This window comes from Phocoena sinus, chromosome 12 (assembly GCF_008692025.1).
Source record: "Phocoena sinus isolate mPhoSin1 chromosome 12, mPhoSin1.pri, whole genome shotgun sequence".
Lineage (NCBI taxonomy): Eukaryota > Metazoa > Chordata > Mammalia > Artiodactyla > Phocoenidae > Phocoena > Phocoena sinus.
Window position 1 is genome coordinate 83,412,875 of NC_045774.1, and position 17,497 is coordinate 83,430,371.

A 17,497-nucleotide genomic window follows, 5' to 3' on the forward strand; every position below is an offset into this window, starting at 1 on the left:
GCTTGTGTACACTCAGAAAAACCGTTTTTCATTATAGAAATATCTTTTTTTCCATAATCTTTTTACTTTATGACTAAGACATGCTTTTTCACCAGAAGTCAAGCAATCCGCTCTGAGACTTGTTTTACTTATAGACTAATGTTCAAACGATGTAGGAAAACTGCACTAAATGCAGCTTTGGTCCATTTGTTGGGGGGACGTGACCCTCAGGACAGAGCTGTTGGAGTGGGGGGCAGGTGGGAGGGGACAGAGGTCAGGTCCTGGGACAGTGGCCTGTCTGCAATCATTTTATTTCTTTAACAAGTTAAATCTGAAGTAAATATGGCAAAATAGTAACACATTAAATCTGGGTGGCGGATACGTGGGGGAAGCGTTTGTTATGTTCTCTGTACTTTTCTGTAAGCTAGGAGTATTTCCGAGTTTAAAAATAAAAGAATGAAAAAGGAAAGGGGGTAGTCAGAGTTATTTCATGAATATAATTGAATTGGGGTTCTGTAGCTGGACTCCTAAAGGAGGTACCATTTTGTCATAAAGTAGAAGCTCTGGTTTACTGTCTCTCTGTCTCTCTGGCAGTGTCCCAATTCCTGTCCACCGGGTCGCTCTGGATATCCAGGCCTGCCGGGCATGAGGGTAAGAGAATAATTTCCATGCTGTATTCTGTTTTCTGTTTTGAGTATTATCCACAGGAAAAGTAGAGCCTTTCCTTGAAGCACTGGCTTTTCTGGTGTGGAGTGCCCACTTTGATGGATTAGGCAAGTCTGTGTCGCTTATTCTGTGGTCCTTATACAGTCCTGGAGATTCCCGCTGGTACCCTGACAGACACAGATGCTTGATTATTCAGTGCTGTTCAGGGAAGAAATACCAGTGAAATGTACTGGATGGAGGGACCCTACAACACCAAATGAAGGTTCAGAAGTTTGCTCCAGTGATGAGAGATGCGGGCCAGGGACGGTACACATGATGTATGTGAAACTGTTTTAGTTAAAAAGAATTGGAAAAACTGTGCAAAATAGAGAAGAAAAGAGACTTTCCAAAAGTGTTTTTCTCTCACTCTGCCATCATAGCTACTTCAAAATTGCCCATAAAAATAAAAATAAATAAATACCAAAAGCTGGGGTTAAATGGCTTTCTCTCTGTAGTCCAGACCAGGGAAGTTCTGCCAAAGATCTCAAAGGCTCCAAGGCCCTGGGTTTCCCACTGTGATTTTCGTGGAGGTTAGCTTTGGTGGGTTCCCATAACTGCAGAAGACTTGGGCCTGGCTTGGTGTCTTGTTTTTCACAGAGACTTGCACCCTTGGTACAAGAAAGGTTCTGAGGAAGGAAGCTCTGACAGACTTAATTTCAGAATGTTTATTTCACACTTGCCCCATGTCCCTGACCCGAAGCGCACATATACTTAGAACAGGTGGCTTGACAGTGAAAGATGAGGATTTCTGCACATGTTCTGCAACCTTCACGGGCTGCCGCTTATAGCTTGTCACCTGCACTTAAATTGTGTACAAGAAGAGGCAGAAAGTCGTGTGTCTGGGGAAGCCCTTCTTCTGCTTCCAGGAAGGAGATGGGCACAGAGGAAGCAGAGGGTTTTCAGGGGAGCCTCCAGAGAGCAGAGAGTAACCCGTTGGGTGTGTCAGCCGTCACCTCTGGAGAGCGAGTTACTGATGCTGGAGAAGACTCCATGCCCTTCGCCCAACTGTGGGAGGGAGCTGAGGGGGGAGGGTTAGGGACCGGCTGGCAGTGAGTCATTGCCCAGTGGCTGAACTAGGTAACGGGGTGTTTGCTATTCTCGAACAGAGTTTGTCTATTAACTGAAACTGATATTTATTATATACTGTGGTCATGTAGCCCACAAGGTGTTATTAAGGTCTTCTAAGGCTGTCATTTCTCTGACATAACCTTTCTGTTAGCAGCCTATGGACATAGATTTGGGGGGAGCAAGGTCATTTCGTGAGCCTTCTGACCACTTTCTGTGCCAAACTCAACACGTTTGTTTGCTTGTCTATTTATTTATTTCTGTACTTACGTACTTTTGCATTTGTTAGGGTCATAAAGGGGCTAAAGGAGAGATTGGTGAACCTGGAAGACAAGGTCACAAGGTAAGGACAATGAATATTTAGTGGGAAAATTGTGATTAGGAGGTCGTGATCACTTTCATTATAAAGAATTATAAGGGGGCTTCCCTGGTGGCACAGTGGTTGAGAGTCCGCCTGCCAACGCAGGGGACACGGGTTCGTGCCCCGGTCCGGGAAGATCCCATGTGCCGCGGAGCGGCTGGGCCCGTGAGCCATGGCTGCTGAGCCTGCGCGTCCGGAGCCTGTGCTTCAGAACGGGAGAGGCCACAACAGTGAGAGGCCCGCGTACCCCAAAAAAAAAAAAAAAAAAAAAAAAAAAAAGAATTATAAGGGATAATAAAAGCATACTATTTTACCCTTCCTTTTCCAGTGATGATTAACAAGTTCTCAGTAGATGCATCAATATTCTGTTTAAGCATCATATTCTAACATTGTTCAGTTACAAAAAACAGAACAAAGAAAGCGTCATACACTTTCATTCTTTCCTGTATTGCTACCCCTTTTCTTTTCAAATCAGTCACACTCAGCACTTTTCCTTGATGGTTTTGATAGTCAAGTGTTATTCTAGCTGGTTGTTCCACTCCACTAAGCAAAATTTTATGACGGGAGTAAAATTTTATGACAAGTGTTGCTGAGACTAGCAAACGGGGAAGTTGGTAATTGGCTCATAGCCTCTCATCTTAAGTTCTGAAATAATTTATCTGTTTCTGACCTAATTTCAGTGTAACTTAGATTTTGAGTAATCTGGAGGTTAGCAATTGGCACTTATATTATATTCTGGGTAGAAACTGAAATCCACAGCACAACTTGCATTGGGGCTGGCATGTCCTACAGAAAATCCAAGGCTGAAATTTAAAGCAAGGTGACCTATTTGCCTTTTCTTTTCATCCATTAGGATGAAATCTCTTTAGAGTAACTAAGAATTTGACTTCTTGTACGGTAGAATTTTAGTTCCAGTTAATTCCATAATATTTTACAAAGTCAAACTGTTCTTATCAATGCGGGTCTTCTAGACTTTGTTGAATATGTCCTTCTACACCTTTATTGGGTGGCAGAAGTCTTTTTCTTTAGAAGTTAAGAGCTTGAGAGGCAATTTATTAATACCTTCAGGCAGGCATTAATATTCCGTTTTTTTTGGCCGTGCCGCAGGGCTTGCAGGATCTTATTGCCCCGGCCAGGGATCGAACCTGGGCCCTCGGCAGTGAAAGCACGGAGTCCTAACCACTGGACCGCCAGGGAATTCCCAGGCATTAATATTCTTGAACTCCTTAGATAAAGCTGTTGAACAATCTCAGATAATGAGGATAAATAAGCCAATTTCCAGTACCTTATTACAGTATGAACATTCATTTAAAAAGTCTTTTATTATTTAGGCTCTGAATGGTTAAGGCATTTCACTTATCTGGCATATAACAGCTGGGTTCTTGATGTCAAATTGGAGAAAACAGAAAAAAAAATCAAGTACTTTGGAAATTTCTCTGTGTGCTCATTCCTCCATTGAATTTTTCAATTTGTAATTTAAACGAACCAACAAATATTTATTAAGTACCCACTATGTGCCAAGGTTTATTCTAAGCGCTAAGGGAGCAGAAATGAAAAATGTCCAATATGGCTAAATTAAGTATGACATATCCATATAATAGACTATGATCTAACCTCAAAAACTAGTGTGTAGGAATATTAAATCACACCAAATATTCAGGAGGTAATATGTATAATAAAGCAGATTTAGTAGACTTCTGCTATTTTTGATGCCCTGCATCCCTTTCTTTTTTTTGGGGTGACCTCTTTTCTTTGGGGAACTTCCGCTTCCCCATCCCATGGGATTTGGGAATGGACCTGTCCGTCAGAGTGTCTCTCCACTCTCCCATGAAACTAGCATTTTTGAGACCTATACAAGTTAGTGATCTGGACTTTCAAATTTGGTTTGGTCTTCATTGGGGAACCTGCAAATTGTTTGGTGTGTTGGGTAACTGGCCAAAATTTTCATTAAAAGTTGTTGAGGGCTTCCCTGGTGGCGCTAGTGGTTGAGAGTCCGCCTGCTGATGCAGGGGACACGGGTTCGTGCCCCGGTCCGGGAAGATCCCACATGCCGCGGAGCCTGCGTGTCCGGAGCCTGTGCTCTGCAACGGGAGAGGCCACAACAGTGAGAGGCCCGCGTACTGCAAAAAAAAAAAAAAAAAAAAAAAAAAAGTTGTTGAAAACTCCTTTAATTTATTTCACATGTTTATGTCACTTAAAACTTTCAGTGGTGTCTTTGAAAATCGGCCTATGAAGATAAGATAGCTCCTTGAACAATGAAACTTGAAAGGGCTAATAGATGCTGTAAACTGAAAGCAGAAAGGTGAAGAATTATGAGACTATACGGGTCTGAAGTTTGCTTTCAGATTCACAGTTCTGCCTTGAGTTTACTCTACAAATTAATTAATGAAGATTTTAAAAATTGTTTATAAAGATAAGAATGAATAGTCAAACATCTTTCAGTAAAACGGTACTAAGTTGCTATTCTAAATTCGTCATTTAGCTTTGTGGTTATTGGTTAGTTTTTGTGTGCTATTCATCTGCTGGTGAAATATTTCAGTCAAATACAGTACTCCAAGGTTTATCAAGAATCTGTGGGAAAATACCCCAAAACCTGCTAATGAAAAATTACAATCACTGTTGTTTTTGTACTTACATGGGGAAATACAAGTAGTATTTAATCATACACATGTGTTGATTATCCGCTCCATAAACTAGCTTATTCACTGGCTTTCCCATTAGGACCATCTCCCTCCACTGTCAATCTTATGTTCTGACGGAATGTAATCTGAATATAATTATGAGACAAAGATCCACTATGTAAGACTCTCAGAGTTCATTCAAAAATCAAGTTTAAATTATTTAGGTATAGCCTAGTTCTTTGCACTAGATGCCCAAATGTTCTATATTAACACTGGTACTAAATTTTTTGTATTTCTTTGTGGGTGTGTGTGTATGTGTGTGCAAAAATCTCTAGGTATAAAGTATAGCATGTGGAGTAAGAAAATGGGTGAATTGAAGCATGTAATAAACAATAGAACTGGATTTTAATCTACCATCATGAACAAATATCAAAAACTAAGAATGTTTCTCATGATGAATTTCACAATTTAAGTCATTCATTACCACAGAAAATGTAAAACAGTGTATCTATTGTGAAAAGTAAAACCTTTGTCAGAGAGAAAATAACTTTTTTCCCAGAGTCCATAAAGTAATCTTTCTGTAAGAAACAGTAGTTGGATTTCTGTTTAGAATATCCTAACATTTTAAAGTATGTCAGAGATTATAAAATTAGTATCAAAAAGTTAAACCAATAATTAGTTAAAAAGCATAATGGAAGAAGATTCCATTGGCAATAGCCGCCAGGTGGTCAAAACACTTTAGAACAAACTTAAGAAGTATTCAACAAAATGAAAAGAACAAAACTTTATTGGTGGAAAGAAAAAGAAAACGTTTTGACTAAATATGAAGATACACTGAGTTCTGAGATGGAAAGACGCAGTACTGTGAAGATTCTAACTCTCTCTCTATAATCTATTAATTTAATGAAGTCCTAATACAAAGCAAGCAGTGTTTTTGTGAAGATCCGCCCAACAATTCCAAAGTTCATGTGGAAGGGTAAACATTTAAGAAAATCTGAAAATAAAAGTAACTATAAATGAAAAATAAGGGTAAAGGAATTCTCCCAACCTGAGATTAAAATGTATTATAGAATTTCGATAATTAAAACGTTATGGTATCGACAACATCATACAGCAGACCAGTATAGCTGAATAGGAAGGAAGTCCAGAAACAAGTATATTTATCAAGTTAACATACATTAAGCATGAATTTTTCAGCCTGGGTGGAGAGAATCTATTATTCAATAAATGATATTGGATAGAGTGCCAGTTATCAGGAAAAAAAAAAGATTTCTACTCTATATTTACATAAAAATAAATTAATGATAATTAAAAATTTCTATGTAAGAAATGAACTATATAATTACTAGAAGGAAAACATAGATGAATATTTATATATTTTGGGGGTGTCAGAGAAGGCTTTTCCGAGCACCATCAAAGGTAGAAGCCATGGAAGAAAAGACAGATTTAGATTTAAGTACAATTTTTTTAAAAAAAACTGTGCATGGTACAAAAACTATAATGAAAAAGTTAAAATGAAAATCATAATTTAAAATATTATAGTTTAAGGAAAAGTTTGCATAGTGTGATCACACTTTCTTAATAATACACCCACAACACACATACTTAGAACATGAATGCATACACTCCCCCTCTCTCTCCCCCTCTTCCTCTTTCCCTCCCCTCCTCTCTCTCTCTTTAGAAAAGCTTTGAAAGGATAGCATCCAAAATGTTACTGGTGTTTATAGTGGAAAGGTGGGATTTGGGTGACTTTATTTATATGCATCTCTATTTTCTGAATGTTCTGCAGTTAATATGGACTACTCATATAAAATAATTTAAGCAAGTATAGTAGACTAATTCAGGAGATGCCAGATGAACTTACCACGTGCCAAGTTAGACCGAGCCCATTTCAGTGTCCATTTGCTGGATTAGCATTTGGTGCCCTTCTCTCTGTTTTTTCAGGGTGAAGAAGGAGACCAGGGCGGAATTGGACAGGTTGGAGCTCAAGGACCTCCGGTGAAGTATTTTTAGAAACATATTTAACTATGTTGTGGGACCCTGGTGGTCTTTGGAGGATATCATTACTGCTTGCTGAACTTCTGGGGTTTGGGAGAGGATATGCCAAAATATTTCTGTAAAATTCACAGTTTTTCATCTTTTAAATATACAGCATCTGTCAAGGAATGCAAGATTTGTAAAAAGTATGCTTTTTGGAACACTTATGCACGAGCTCAGGAGACAACACATGTCATTCTCATGTCTCTGCTATTGACCCAAATATTTCTGGAATTCTCTTTTGAATTACCTTCAGAGTCAGAAAATAAGCCCCACAGGAATGAGTGGCTTTATTCTGATTTGGCCAGATCTCACTTTGTGTCCTGACTGGATCACCCTGGCCATGTGTATTTCAGGCCATTCCTAACTGATCTACAGAGAACCGGGACTGACCTGGATGTAAAACAAACAGTTGGAGATGCCCCCTTTTCTCCAGTGAGAGCACGGGGAAATGACTGGCCTAGAGCTACTTTATCCTAAGCCATTGTGGACAGTTAGCAAGTTGCCCGGAAGTGGCTACCCCGCTTTCCTGATGGGGCGTCTGCCCGCTGCTTCTCCCCAGGGAGCATCTCTACGGCATCTGTTTCTGGAGCCCTGCTGCTGTGGGTCCAGACAGTCAAGAATGACAACACTCAGTGTTGAAGGGGGTCCTAGGATCGACACCCTGCACCCTCATTTTGAGGATTACCCACTCCTGTGCCCAAGAAGGGAGGAGATGGCTTCCTCCTGCCCCAAATTGGAATTCACAATGCCTTTTATCGTAGAAATGGTGTAACGTAGAGTGATGGCAAGTGAATGATGGAGACCCCAGCTACACTTATAGGAAGAAGCTTTTGTGGGCTGCCTGGGAACCTATTGCCTTGGATGGCACACACTGGTGGGGAAAAATTAGTCCAAAGTTTAAAATCACGATCATGTGACCCGTAACCACGTTACAAACCACGAAGGAGGCAAAAGTGGCAGTGTATTCTGTGTGAGTTAAAAGTCAAAGGCTTTAGCAAGATTCTTTGATGCTAACGATACTTACTCTTTTGCCATCAGTCATTGTTCTGATTCCAGATTTGTGTAAGTCTTCAGAATTTTTAAAAAGGGTTTTAACATCAGAAGAATTCCTTTTGGATTTTTCTTCTAAACCAGGAAAGTTTGTCTGCAATATAATGTCACTTTTTCTCAGTGTTACCTTTGGTTATGATAACATCCTTCTCGATCAGCTTTTGTGATGACATCACAGAATGTGTGCTTCAACTAAAAGAATTTCCTTCTCTTTTTTACATTTCCAGGGAGCCCAAGGTTTGAGAGGCATCACTGGCATAGCTGGGGCCAAAGGGGAAAAAGTAAGATGGTGATGATACACTACCAAAATGCATAAATGTTTAAGTTTGGGGCCATTTCAGATTAACTTCTTATCTTTAACAACGTCACTTTTTATTTCTTACTTGGTGCTTTGTAGATGTTTGGTTGGGTTCTTACTTTCTGTTATAAACGTAGATGATAGAAATGAGTCATACATAGGATACTTGTTATTATTATATATTTTAAATTATTTTGGGTAAATAGGAGTAAGCAGGGTTGTTTCGCTTAATCTCTTTTCTTTATCAGTAGTTGACACTGATAACACTGACACAGTACCTGGAGTGCCCGGCAAAAGCAGAGGAGGATGGAGAGGTGGAGCAGAGGATGACGCGTTGCCCTTGGTGGGCAGGGCAGGGCAGGGCAGGGCAGGGATGGCTTGTCTGAGTGAATAGAAGAAGCAATAACAACGCAAGCTTGAACGTTCATGATGAGCTCAGAAATATTTTTCTTGCTGTGTGTGTGTGTGTGCGTGTGCGTGTGTGTGTGTGTGTGTGTGTGTGTGTGTGTGTGTATGAGTGGAGGGGGCATGTCTAGCTTCTCTCAGATGTTAAGGAAATGGTCAGCACTTTGTAGAAAGTTTGTTAGGAAAGCCCATTTGTAGACTCCAGAAAATTAAAAACGGGGCTCTTTGCCTACCACCCCTCCTGACCCTCGCCTCACCCTCTGCAGAACCTCTGAGGCTAATTCATGTTGTTCTGCACGGAAGCACAGAGTCTTTCATTAGCAACCAGACAAGGATAACGGGCACATTGTAGGTGCTCAGTAAATGAAATTCAACCTTTTTAGAAAAGAGATGCACATTTTTGTGGATCGAAGGAATTGCTTCATGAATAATTCCATCAATTTCATTTTTTCAGCCGCTTTCTCTGTCTGTCTAGGTTTTCTCATTGTGCCCGTCTCCCTCTTCTGTTTCCTATAGAATGCGGTTTCTTTTCTAAAAACACTGTATTTTTAAAAACATATTTTGCATTTCTGTACTCATGTTTCCTTAAGTAACATTCTGTGTGTACTCGTCTGTTATTAAAAAATAAATCCCATTTATTTTGAAGTTGCTGATACACAGGCTTTTGCTTTTTCTGGGTTTAAATCACTTCCTAAAATACGTGACCCTCACTTTGAAACCAATTACTGTTCTTGATATGCTCTTTATTTGAGGTATTTTGCTACTGGGTAGTTTTCAAAATTTCTCATTTCCTCTGATTTTTGTCAAATTGCTTTCATTAAAAAGAAAAAAGCTCTTCTGGTGAATTCAGACCTGCGGAGTGGTTACCTAGTAACAGCAGTTTGGGTCTGAGCTGGTGTTGAACAGCAATAAGAGAGAGAGAGAGAGAGAGAGAAAGGGAGAGAGACGGGCAGCGTCCAAGCCATTTCTATAACTCGAAGGCTGGCTCTCCTTCCACCAGGCAACGTGAGTGACGACTTCAAGGGCTTTTTCAGGTCTCCCAAACATCTTCTTCACTGGTGGAAGGAGAACGCCTTCTGCTGTATTCTAGTTTTAGGGATCAGAGACTTTCAAGGCTCTGTGGTGCCTCTGCTTCTTTCTTTGATTCTACCCACGTCTGAACCTTCTAGCAAAGGTTTTCTAATTTTTAATTCTTACTGCAGACATCGTCCACCTGGTTTTCTTGGCCTGACATTTACCCAATACCCTTTTGACTGTTTTCCATTTCTTTTATCATCTCCTCCTCGCAAGCCTGTTCGTCAGGAGATGGCTTGTTCACTTCAGGTGCCCATCTGTCTTCTCGTTCCCCTGGTAGATGAGAAAAAGTTTTAAACAAGGGAGTGTGTCTTGTCATGCAGCATATGTAGAGAGCACCGAAAACCCCATATTTTTGTTTTCAAATCACATTTTGATTCTTATAATGAAAATAGGGAGGCGATATGTGCAATAGATAACAAAGACAGAGATAGTTTCACGATGATTAGATTTATGAAGCTCTGTAGGTTTTAGCCATTGTCACTCAGCAGGGTAAATCTGTTGTGGAGAAAATAGATCAATTACTTTACACATACTGAACCTGCCATCTATCCAGGATGGAAGAGGGGATGCTTAAATCCTTATTACAATTCGTTCCTCTGAATCACACGGCTGGACTCCTGATTCTAGGTCTGGGTGGGGATCTCGAGTCCCAGAAATCCCTCCCACTGGTGTGGTGGTGGCGGAGTCCACAGCAGCTACTATTTGGGTGGCCCCTTGGTCTTCACCATCAATGAATTCCTGTAGGGATCCTGAGAACCCTGGAGTGTGATGACCAAACCTTTTCCAATAGGCTTGCCAAGTTCTCTAAACAGGTAGCTCATATCAGCAATCAGGAATGGACCCAGTGTTTGTTAACTTAAAATATTCAGGGTGGTATCAAAGATTGGGTGTAGGTACTTTTGGTGGGATGAGAGAATGTAAACCAGTGTTTTAACATCTGAGGTTTCTGATTAAATACTCCTAGGGTTCACTGATGAATAGAGTATATATTACAAAACACAAAACCTCCTTTTTATCTGGCTATTGAAGTTCTTTAGAAAGACTGGTGTGCCCTTTAGCATACATGGCTGATCTCAAGTTCATTTCTTTGTCTTGTTTATTTCCAGGGCGCTCGGGGCTTAGATGGAGAACCCGGACCACAAGGTCTCCCTGGTGCACCTGTGAGTAGTTTTCCTTTCATGGGATCCACTGATAGATTTTTTCTCAATGATCAATGATAGATTTTTTTGCTATATGTATGTGTGTGTGTGCAAGTGTCTTTACGTGTGAATAAGGTGGAAAAATGGGCAATAGTTTCTATATTTATTTAAAATTTTAAAATTAAGACAAGCATCTCTTTTTTGTACAGAGAAATGTTCTTCTGACTTGTTATGGGTTTTGTTTTTCTCATAAGTACCGTCAAATTGTTAAGTTTTTATGCTTCTGCTGCGTTTTCCTTTTGCTTTGGTTGCTAGGGTGCTTAGAGCCGCAGAAACTCTCTCACTTGAAGTTCTTGGGTAGTTCTGTCATTTTTCTCTCCTGTGATTTCTGATCTCATTATTTGATATTCTGACGGCCATGTGCACACGTGTCCTTATTGTGGACTGCCTCACACCTGTTTTGGAAGTAAATAAACCAAAGAGCTGTTCATTAATATCTCTCACACCACCTTGAAAAGAAGAAAAGGTATAGTAAAATAGAATTTCCAACTATCAAGGTCCAGTGGGAAGGACAGAATGTAACTGAAGGATAACATTTTAAGATCAACCTCCAGAACATGTGGTGGAGGTAATGCACCGAGCGGGCCTGAGAGGAAGGAGGGCCTGCAAAGCTGTGCTGGGGGGGAGGCGGGGCACAGGTGGGAAGAAGCCCTGTTGGGGTGATGGGGGTGTGTGCTGCCTTAGGGCTGGCACGGCCTGGGTGGAGAGCTCCTTTTGAGAAGATGAACTTGAATAGATAAGGTCGAAGCACATGATGGAGAGTGTTTGATGCCAATCTGGGCGATCCGAAGTGATCCAGTAGCAACAGAAAGCCATTTGAGGTTTCAGAGCAGTTAAGCTGTTCAACAAAAGCTATATTTTAGGAAGACATCTCTTCTCATCTATTACCGCCTGTACCATATATCAACATTAGCTGGGTAATTGTGACAGAAATCATTATTATTGACTGGGGGAGTAAGTAATATGGAGAAAAGGTTGGCAACTCGTCCAAACCTCAACCCACCACGATAGTCAATGAGGCTAGAGGATGTGTAGATATAGTTACTGATGTCAAGGTTACCTGCAGTGTGGACCTTAATTTTATTATACTTATTCATCCAAAGAGCACAGAGCATTATGCCTTTACAATGAAATCAATAGACATGCACGTCTCAATTATCTTTATGGTAATATCAATTTTGAGGACAATATAATTTTTATAAAAAGATTTCTTGAGGCATCCACGATAGAGCAAAGCCATTGGGATGAAAGGGCAATAGTAAGGTAACGTAGATGGTGTTTTATAATTTCTAAAGTCTATCAAAAAGTTACTTTTGCTTACTTAAACGCAATTTTATTTTCATACAGGGTGATCAAGGGCGGCGAGGACCTCTAGGAGAAACAGGTCCCAAGGGAGACAGAGTGAGTTCGAATTCGCGTTAACCACTGCGAGCATGCAGGTTGTGCTGGTCTCTTTGATGTGACCTAAGTACACGTGGTAATTGATTGTGTCTTGTCTGTCTTCTCCCTTCTACCCTGCAGGGGGCTCAAGGTTCTCGAGGAATTCCTGGTCTCCCTGGGCCCAAGGGTGACACGGTACGTGAGCTGTAGTCATCGAGCCTATTTTTCAAAGTGATTATTTCAATAAAACTTTAGAAAGTGATGAAGGGAAGAAGAATGTGTTTCTAAGAGCCAGTGTGTTTCTTTGTGCGTCTTTAGGGCTTGCCAGGTGTGGATGGCCGGGACGGGATACCTGGAATGCCGGGAACAAAGGTAGCTGTGTGATTTGATCTAAAGGTGGTGGAGTCGTCCCTGCCCGGGGCCAGCCAAGCACAGGGTTTCCATTACTACGTCACTGAGACTTTTATTGATCTGGTTTTGACTTTTTTCCTCCTTCTAATTTTTTAATCAAGTGTCAGTTCAAGATACTTATTAGAAGTCAGAAAGAGAAAGACAAATACCATATGGTATCAATTACAAGTGGAATCTAAAACATGAACCAAATGAACCTATCTGCAAAACACAAAACAGACTCACAGACATAGAGAACAGACTTGTTGCCAAGGGAGAGGAGTTTGGGGAGGGATGGACTGGGAGGTTGGGATTAGCAAATGCAAACTATTATATATAGGATGGATAAACAACAAGGTCCTACTGTATAGCACAAGGAACTATATCCAGTGTCCTGAGATAAACCATAATGGAAAAGAATAATGAAAAGAATGTATCTATGTGTATAACTGAGTCACTTTGCTGTACAGCAGAAATTAACACAACATTCTAAATCAACCACACTTCAATAAAAAAAAAATTATTAGAATAGAATGTTTGTTTGCTTGGTTTCAGAAAGTCAGTAAAATTGCCCCATGGATGAGAGTAGGCAGAAGGAAATTAACGTATTCTGATGCATTTCTGTCCTAAGTCCTATCCCATCTCCCCGCCCTGAACTGGGTCATGCTATGAAAGTGCACGTAAGGTCAGCTGTGCGGATACTCCTTTTACTTAGAAGGTCTTGGTCTTTCCTTTTCTTAAAAGAAGGACAGCAGTTCATACAGATTCAACAAAAATTTTTTTCAGGGTGAACTAGGGAAACCTGGACCTCCTGGGGAAGCAGGGTTGCAGGGGTTACCTGTAAGTATTTGAATATTTAAATGTTGATTGGTTTATATACATAGTTTGAAGATATGCACTTGGGGGAGAAGCATGTTATGTATGTAATTTGATAAGTTCTGGAGAAGAAATGATGCTTTCATTTTATATTTTTACAGTTTTACATTGACATTTCTGTACTTTTTCTCTGAATAACTAGTTATTTCTCTGGTAACCACACTGAGCTTTAAATTTATATTTTGCATCCCTCCTCTCTCTAGAGTTCACTAAACCTTATATCGTTGCACTAACCCTGAGCTGTGGTCCAGGCTTTATACTTCCTCCTACTTTTAACCAGTTCTGAAGCTCTTGTACCAGGGTTGAGCCATAAGAGGTTGAGAGGATGTTCAGGGAACAATGTGAGATAATAAGATTTCATTGTTTGATCGTGTGCTATTTTGAATTATTCAAATTGGTGTTTTCCTGCATTAATGTGGCTGGAAGTTCACGTGGGTTATACCACGTGTATTCTTGGCCCTTTGGAGGCAATTATTTCAAGTTAAAAGGGATACTTGGTAATGATGAGGGCTGCCCTCGGTTTATTATGATATCTGACACCTTAAAATAATCAGAGAAATCAGGCCTCCCAGTGGCACCAAATCTCAGACCCAGCATTCTCCTGCCATTCTCTTTTTCTACTTAAGGCTTAGAGTTTTTGATAGGTCCTTGCTTTGTATTCCACACATGAAATCATGCCAGGAAGAGCTCCTGTTGACCTGAAAATAGGATTCTAATTTGGAAGTTCATCCTTGAAAAGTAACTTTAGCTTAGAGCTAGAATTTGCTGTAAGGGTATTCAGACATAACAAGCCAGTTACAGTAAAGTTGCCTTCTACACTGTGGGTAGGTCTATAACTGTTCAAACTGGGGAACTAGGAAGAATCTCCCTCTAAAGCTTTGAGGTTGTCACGATGCCCCCAGCCCCTCGGCAGTATGCAGTGGGCTTGGCATCTCACAGATTCTCAGAGGAGGTGATTAAACCTAAGTTCTGTGTGCATGCTTTCAGGGTATACCTGGAATTCCTGGCGCAAAGGGTGTTGCCGGTGAAAAGGTAAAAGATGAAAACTTTGTAGTTAATATTTTTCTCTATTTCTTTATTCTTTTACTAATATATTTTATTTATCATTTTATATATTTCCAACCTGCCTTTTATATGTTTGACCTTAAGGAGAAATCAAAAAGGCCTTAAGGCTTCAGAAGCTAATCTCTTTCCCAGCTGCAGAAATAGTACTTTGACAAAGCGTTGCTGATCAGACTACCTTCTTGAAAGAGTCATCCTCTGCCAGTGTAAAACAGGGAAAGTTTGATTTGCTCTTTACGACTTACTATGAGGACGATATTAAGCCATAGAAAATGTCAGTGCATATATTATTAAGATGATTTATCTTAAGCTAAAAGATATTAAGCATTTTGTTCACATAATGATCAGTTTTAAGTGCTTATATTCTAGCACTTAAGGACAACAGTTGAAAGAAAACGTTAAAGGGATAAAATATAGCGTTACTTTAAATAAAATAAACTGTGAATAACGTAGATATTGATTACTATTAGATTACATGGCTCCAGGCCTCCGATCGTAGTGGCTCGTGGAGTCTTGAGCAGAGATGTGCCCTAGTAAGTAGACCATGAGCAACTGATGGTGGGGTGGGATCCCAGACACCTGCTTTCCCTGGAGCTTGCTGGCACATCCCTTATTTCCTCATGTTGGCATGATCTTTTACAATTTTAATGGTGTCAACGTCAGGTATCAATAAAAAGGCTCCAAGAACTGTATTAGAGGTGGAAATGATGAAGAAAGACATATATAATTCACATTGTAAAGAAAGAAAAATCCTCTCTTATTCTTGTCTGTCTAAAGACCTTCATTTTTGGACATCTGACCTTCGCTTTTAAATATTTTTGACATCTATATTATGCCTCTGGAAGTGACAAAACAGTATCCTAACCTAAATCTAAAGAACTTTGATGTACCCACCAAGAAAGAGAGTTTACATCTCAATGTAAAATCAGGAAAGTAACGCTCTTTAAGTGTAAGAAATACCCAGTCTGGGTAAGACAGGTTGATTATTACGCTTATTTACTGCCTGAATTACTCTAAATATTGTATTTTACCTTCAGGGTAACACAGGTGCTCCAGGGAAGCCCGGTCAACTGGGGAATTCAGGCAAACCGGTAAGTTGCCATAGGTTACCTTTTCATACCTTGTAACCTGTTGTAATCACTAAGCAAAGGATTAGGGAGTTTAACTTTTTCTTTACCTGCCTTCCTTATAACAGGGCCGCCAGGGGCCACCAGGAGAGGTGGGACCCCGAGGACCTCGGGGCCTCCCTGTGAGTATTCCTTTTCTGTGGACCCCTCCCAAAGTGCCTTCCCCAGGCTTCGCTGGGTCTTCCCTCCCGCCTCTCCCTCCCTCCCTCCCTCCCTCCCTCCCTTTATTAATTCATCCATTAACTCATCCAGGAAATGCCTTCTGACGTTTTAACATGTGATAATCCAGATAAACGCTACTTAGATATACAATATGCTGTTTTTCCCCTAGAAAGTAGAAACAAAAATGAAGTATTTAAAAAAAAAACATGCTGACCCTTTCTGCTCTCATCTCGTGACGTAGGAAATATTTTAGTGTGATTAAAAAAAACAACCTTATCGAGGTATAATTCACATACTATATAATTCACCCATTTAAAGTATACAATCCACTGGGTTTTAGTACATTTGCAGAACTGTGCAATCGTCACCACAGTCCACTTTAAAACATTTTCATCACCTCAGAAAGTAACTCTAGATCCACTTGCAATTCAGCATTTCCCCGCCCCCACCCACCCACCCAGTCCTCTCAAACCTAGGAAACCACTCATCCACTTTCTATAGATTTGCCCATTCTGGAAATTTCATATAAATGGATTCATGCAGTATGTGGGTTTTTTAATGATTGGCCTCTCTCACTTAGCATAATGTTTCAGGGTTCTTCTATGCTGTACCATGTATCAGCACTTCATTCCTTCTTATTGCCAAATAGTATTCAATTGTATGGATGTACCACATTTTGTTCATCCATTCATGCATCGATGGGCATGGGGGTTGTTTCCACTTTTTGGCCATTATGATTAATGCTGCTGTGGACATTTTTCTACAAGTTTTTGTGTTGACTTGTTTCATTTCTCTTGAGTACATACCTACGAGGGGAATTGCTGGGTCATGTGATAACTCTATTTTAATCTTTTGAGAACCTGCCAGACTTCTTTTAGTGTGAATTTGTAAATGTGTCTATTTTGCAGCAAATAATATAGCTCTGTATATTTTCTCACTAGATACACTTTAACCCTTAGAGAGAAACTGATTTGGAAATGAAACATGGTGCACTCAAATTTAACTTTAAAAAAAGTCTCCCTGGTCTTGATTTTAAGTTCTTATCTTCAAAGCCTGCTGGGTAACACAAAGAACTCCAAGTGAGAACACAGAAACGTTCCCAAATATCATTGTTAGTTTCTAAAGAGCATCTCTTGAGTATGTTGAGTGAGGATTTTCACGCTTCAGAAAAGTGAAATATCCCAGGTGTCTCGCGATATGAGAGTGGAGAGTGGAGTTTTCCCACTTCTTACCGCTGTTTGTCAGCTGACCCGTACCAGGCGGTGTCCAATACTTTCCCTCGACTGTCTGTCAGAGCAGTGAGGTCACAGCTGGATCCTATTTCTGAAGCAACAGAAAGACTGATCAGTGTGGAGGAAGGGTGCTGGAGCTTTGAGAAAATTGCCTATTTCATCTCGTGCTCCCTGCTGATGGCAGGACCAGGCACAGAGCACAAGCCGTACGGGTGCAGTGGGCTCGGCCCATCCCTAGCTCAGGACTCGAGGCCGGCCTTCGGAAGCGATGGCGTGCGGTGGAGGCGGTGTTGACTTCGCTCACGGGAGGGCGGCGGATCCGAGGAAGTTATGCCTGCGCAGGGTTTTGGGCCTGATTCCGGTTTTGCTTGTTAGTTTCTGTAAGCGTCCGCGTTCTTCCCACTGTTGCCGTCACCGAGGCTCAAAGCCTTGGTGTTTCTTCTCCATCACGTTCCTGCCCCCAGGTGG

At 40.6% G+C, this 17,497-nt stretch overlaps 1 protein-coding gene across 2 annotated transcripts in view; it reads left to right on the forward strand.

Annotated features, from left to right (window-relative positions):
• The window catches only part of COL9A1 (collagen type IX alpha 1 chain), an 84,169-nt gene that overhangs the window by 36,978 nt on the left and 29,694 nt on the right, over window positions 1-17,497 (forward strand). For both annotated transcript variants that reach the window (XM_032651198.1, XM_032651199.1), the window contains 12 exons: window positions 574-630; window positions 2,039-2,092; window positions 6,676-6,729; window positions 8,049-8,102; window positions 10,708-10,761; window positions 12,148-12,201; window positions 12,322-12,375; window positions 12,499-12,552; window positions 13,357-13,410; window positions 14,434-14,478; window positions 15,546-15,599; window positions 15,704-15,757. In XM_032651198.1, the coding sequence (XP_032507089.1) occupies window positions 574-630; window positions 2,039-2,092; window positions 6,676-6,729; window positions 8,049-8,102; window positions 10,708-10,761; window positions 12,148-12,201; window positions 12,322-12,375; window positions 12,499-12,552; window positions 13,357-13,410; window positions 14,434-14,478; window positions 15,546-15,599; window positions 15,704-15,757 (642 nt within the window). The remainder of the gene's footprint in view (window positions 1-573; window positions 631-2,038; window positions 2,093-6,675; window positions 6,730-8,048; window positions 8,103-10,707; window positions 10,762-12,147; window positions 12,202-12,321; window positions 12,376-12,498; window positions 12,553-13,356; window positions 13,411-14,433; window positions 14,479-15,545; window positions 15,600-15,703; window positions 15,758-17,497) is intronic.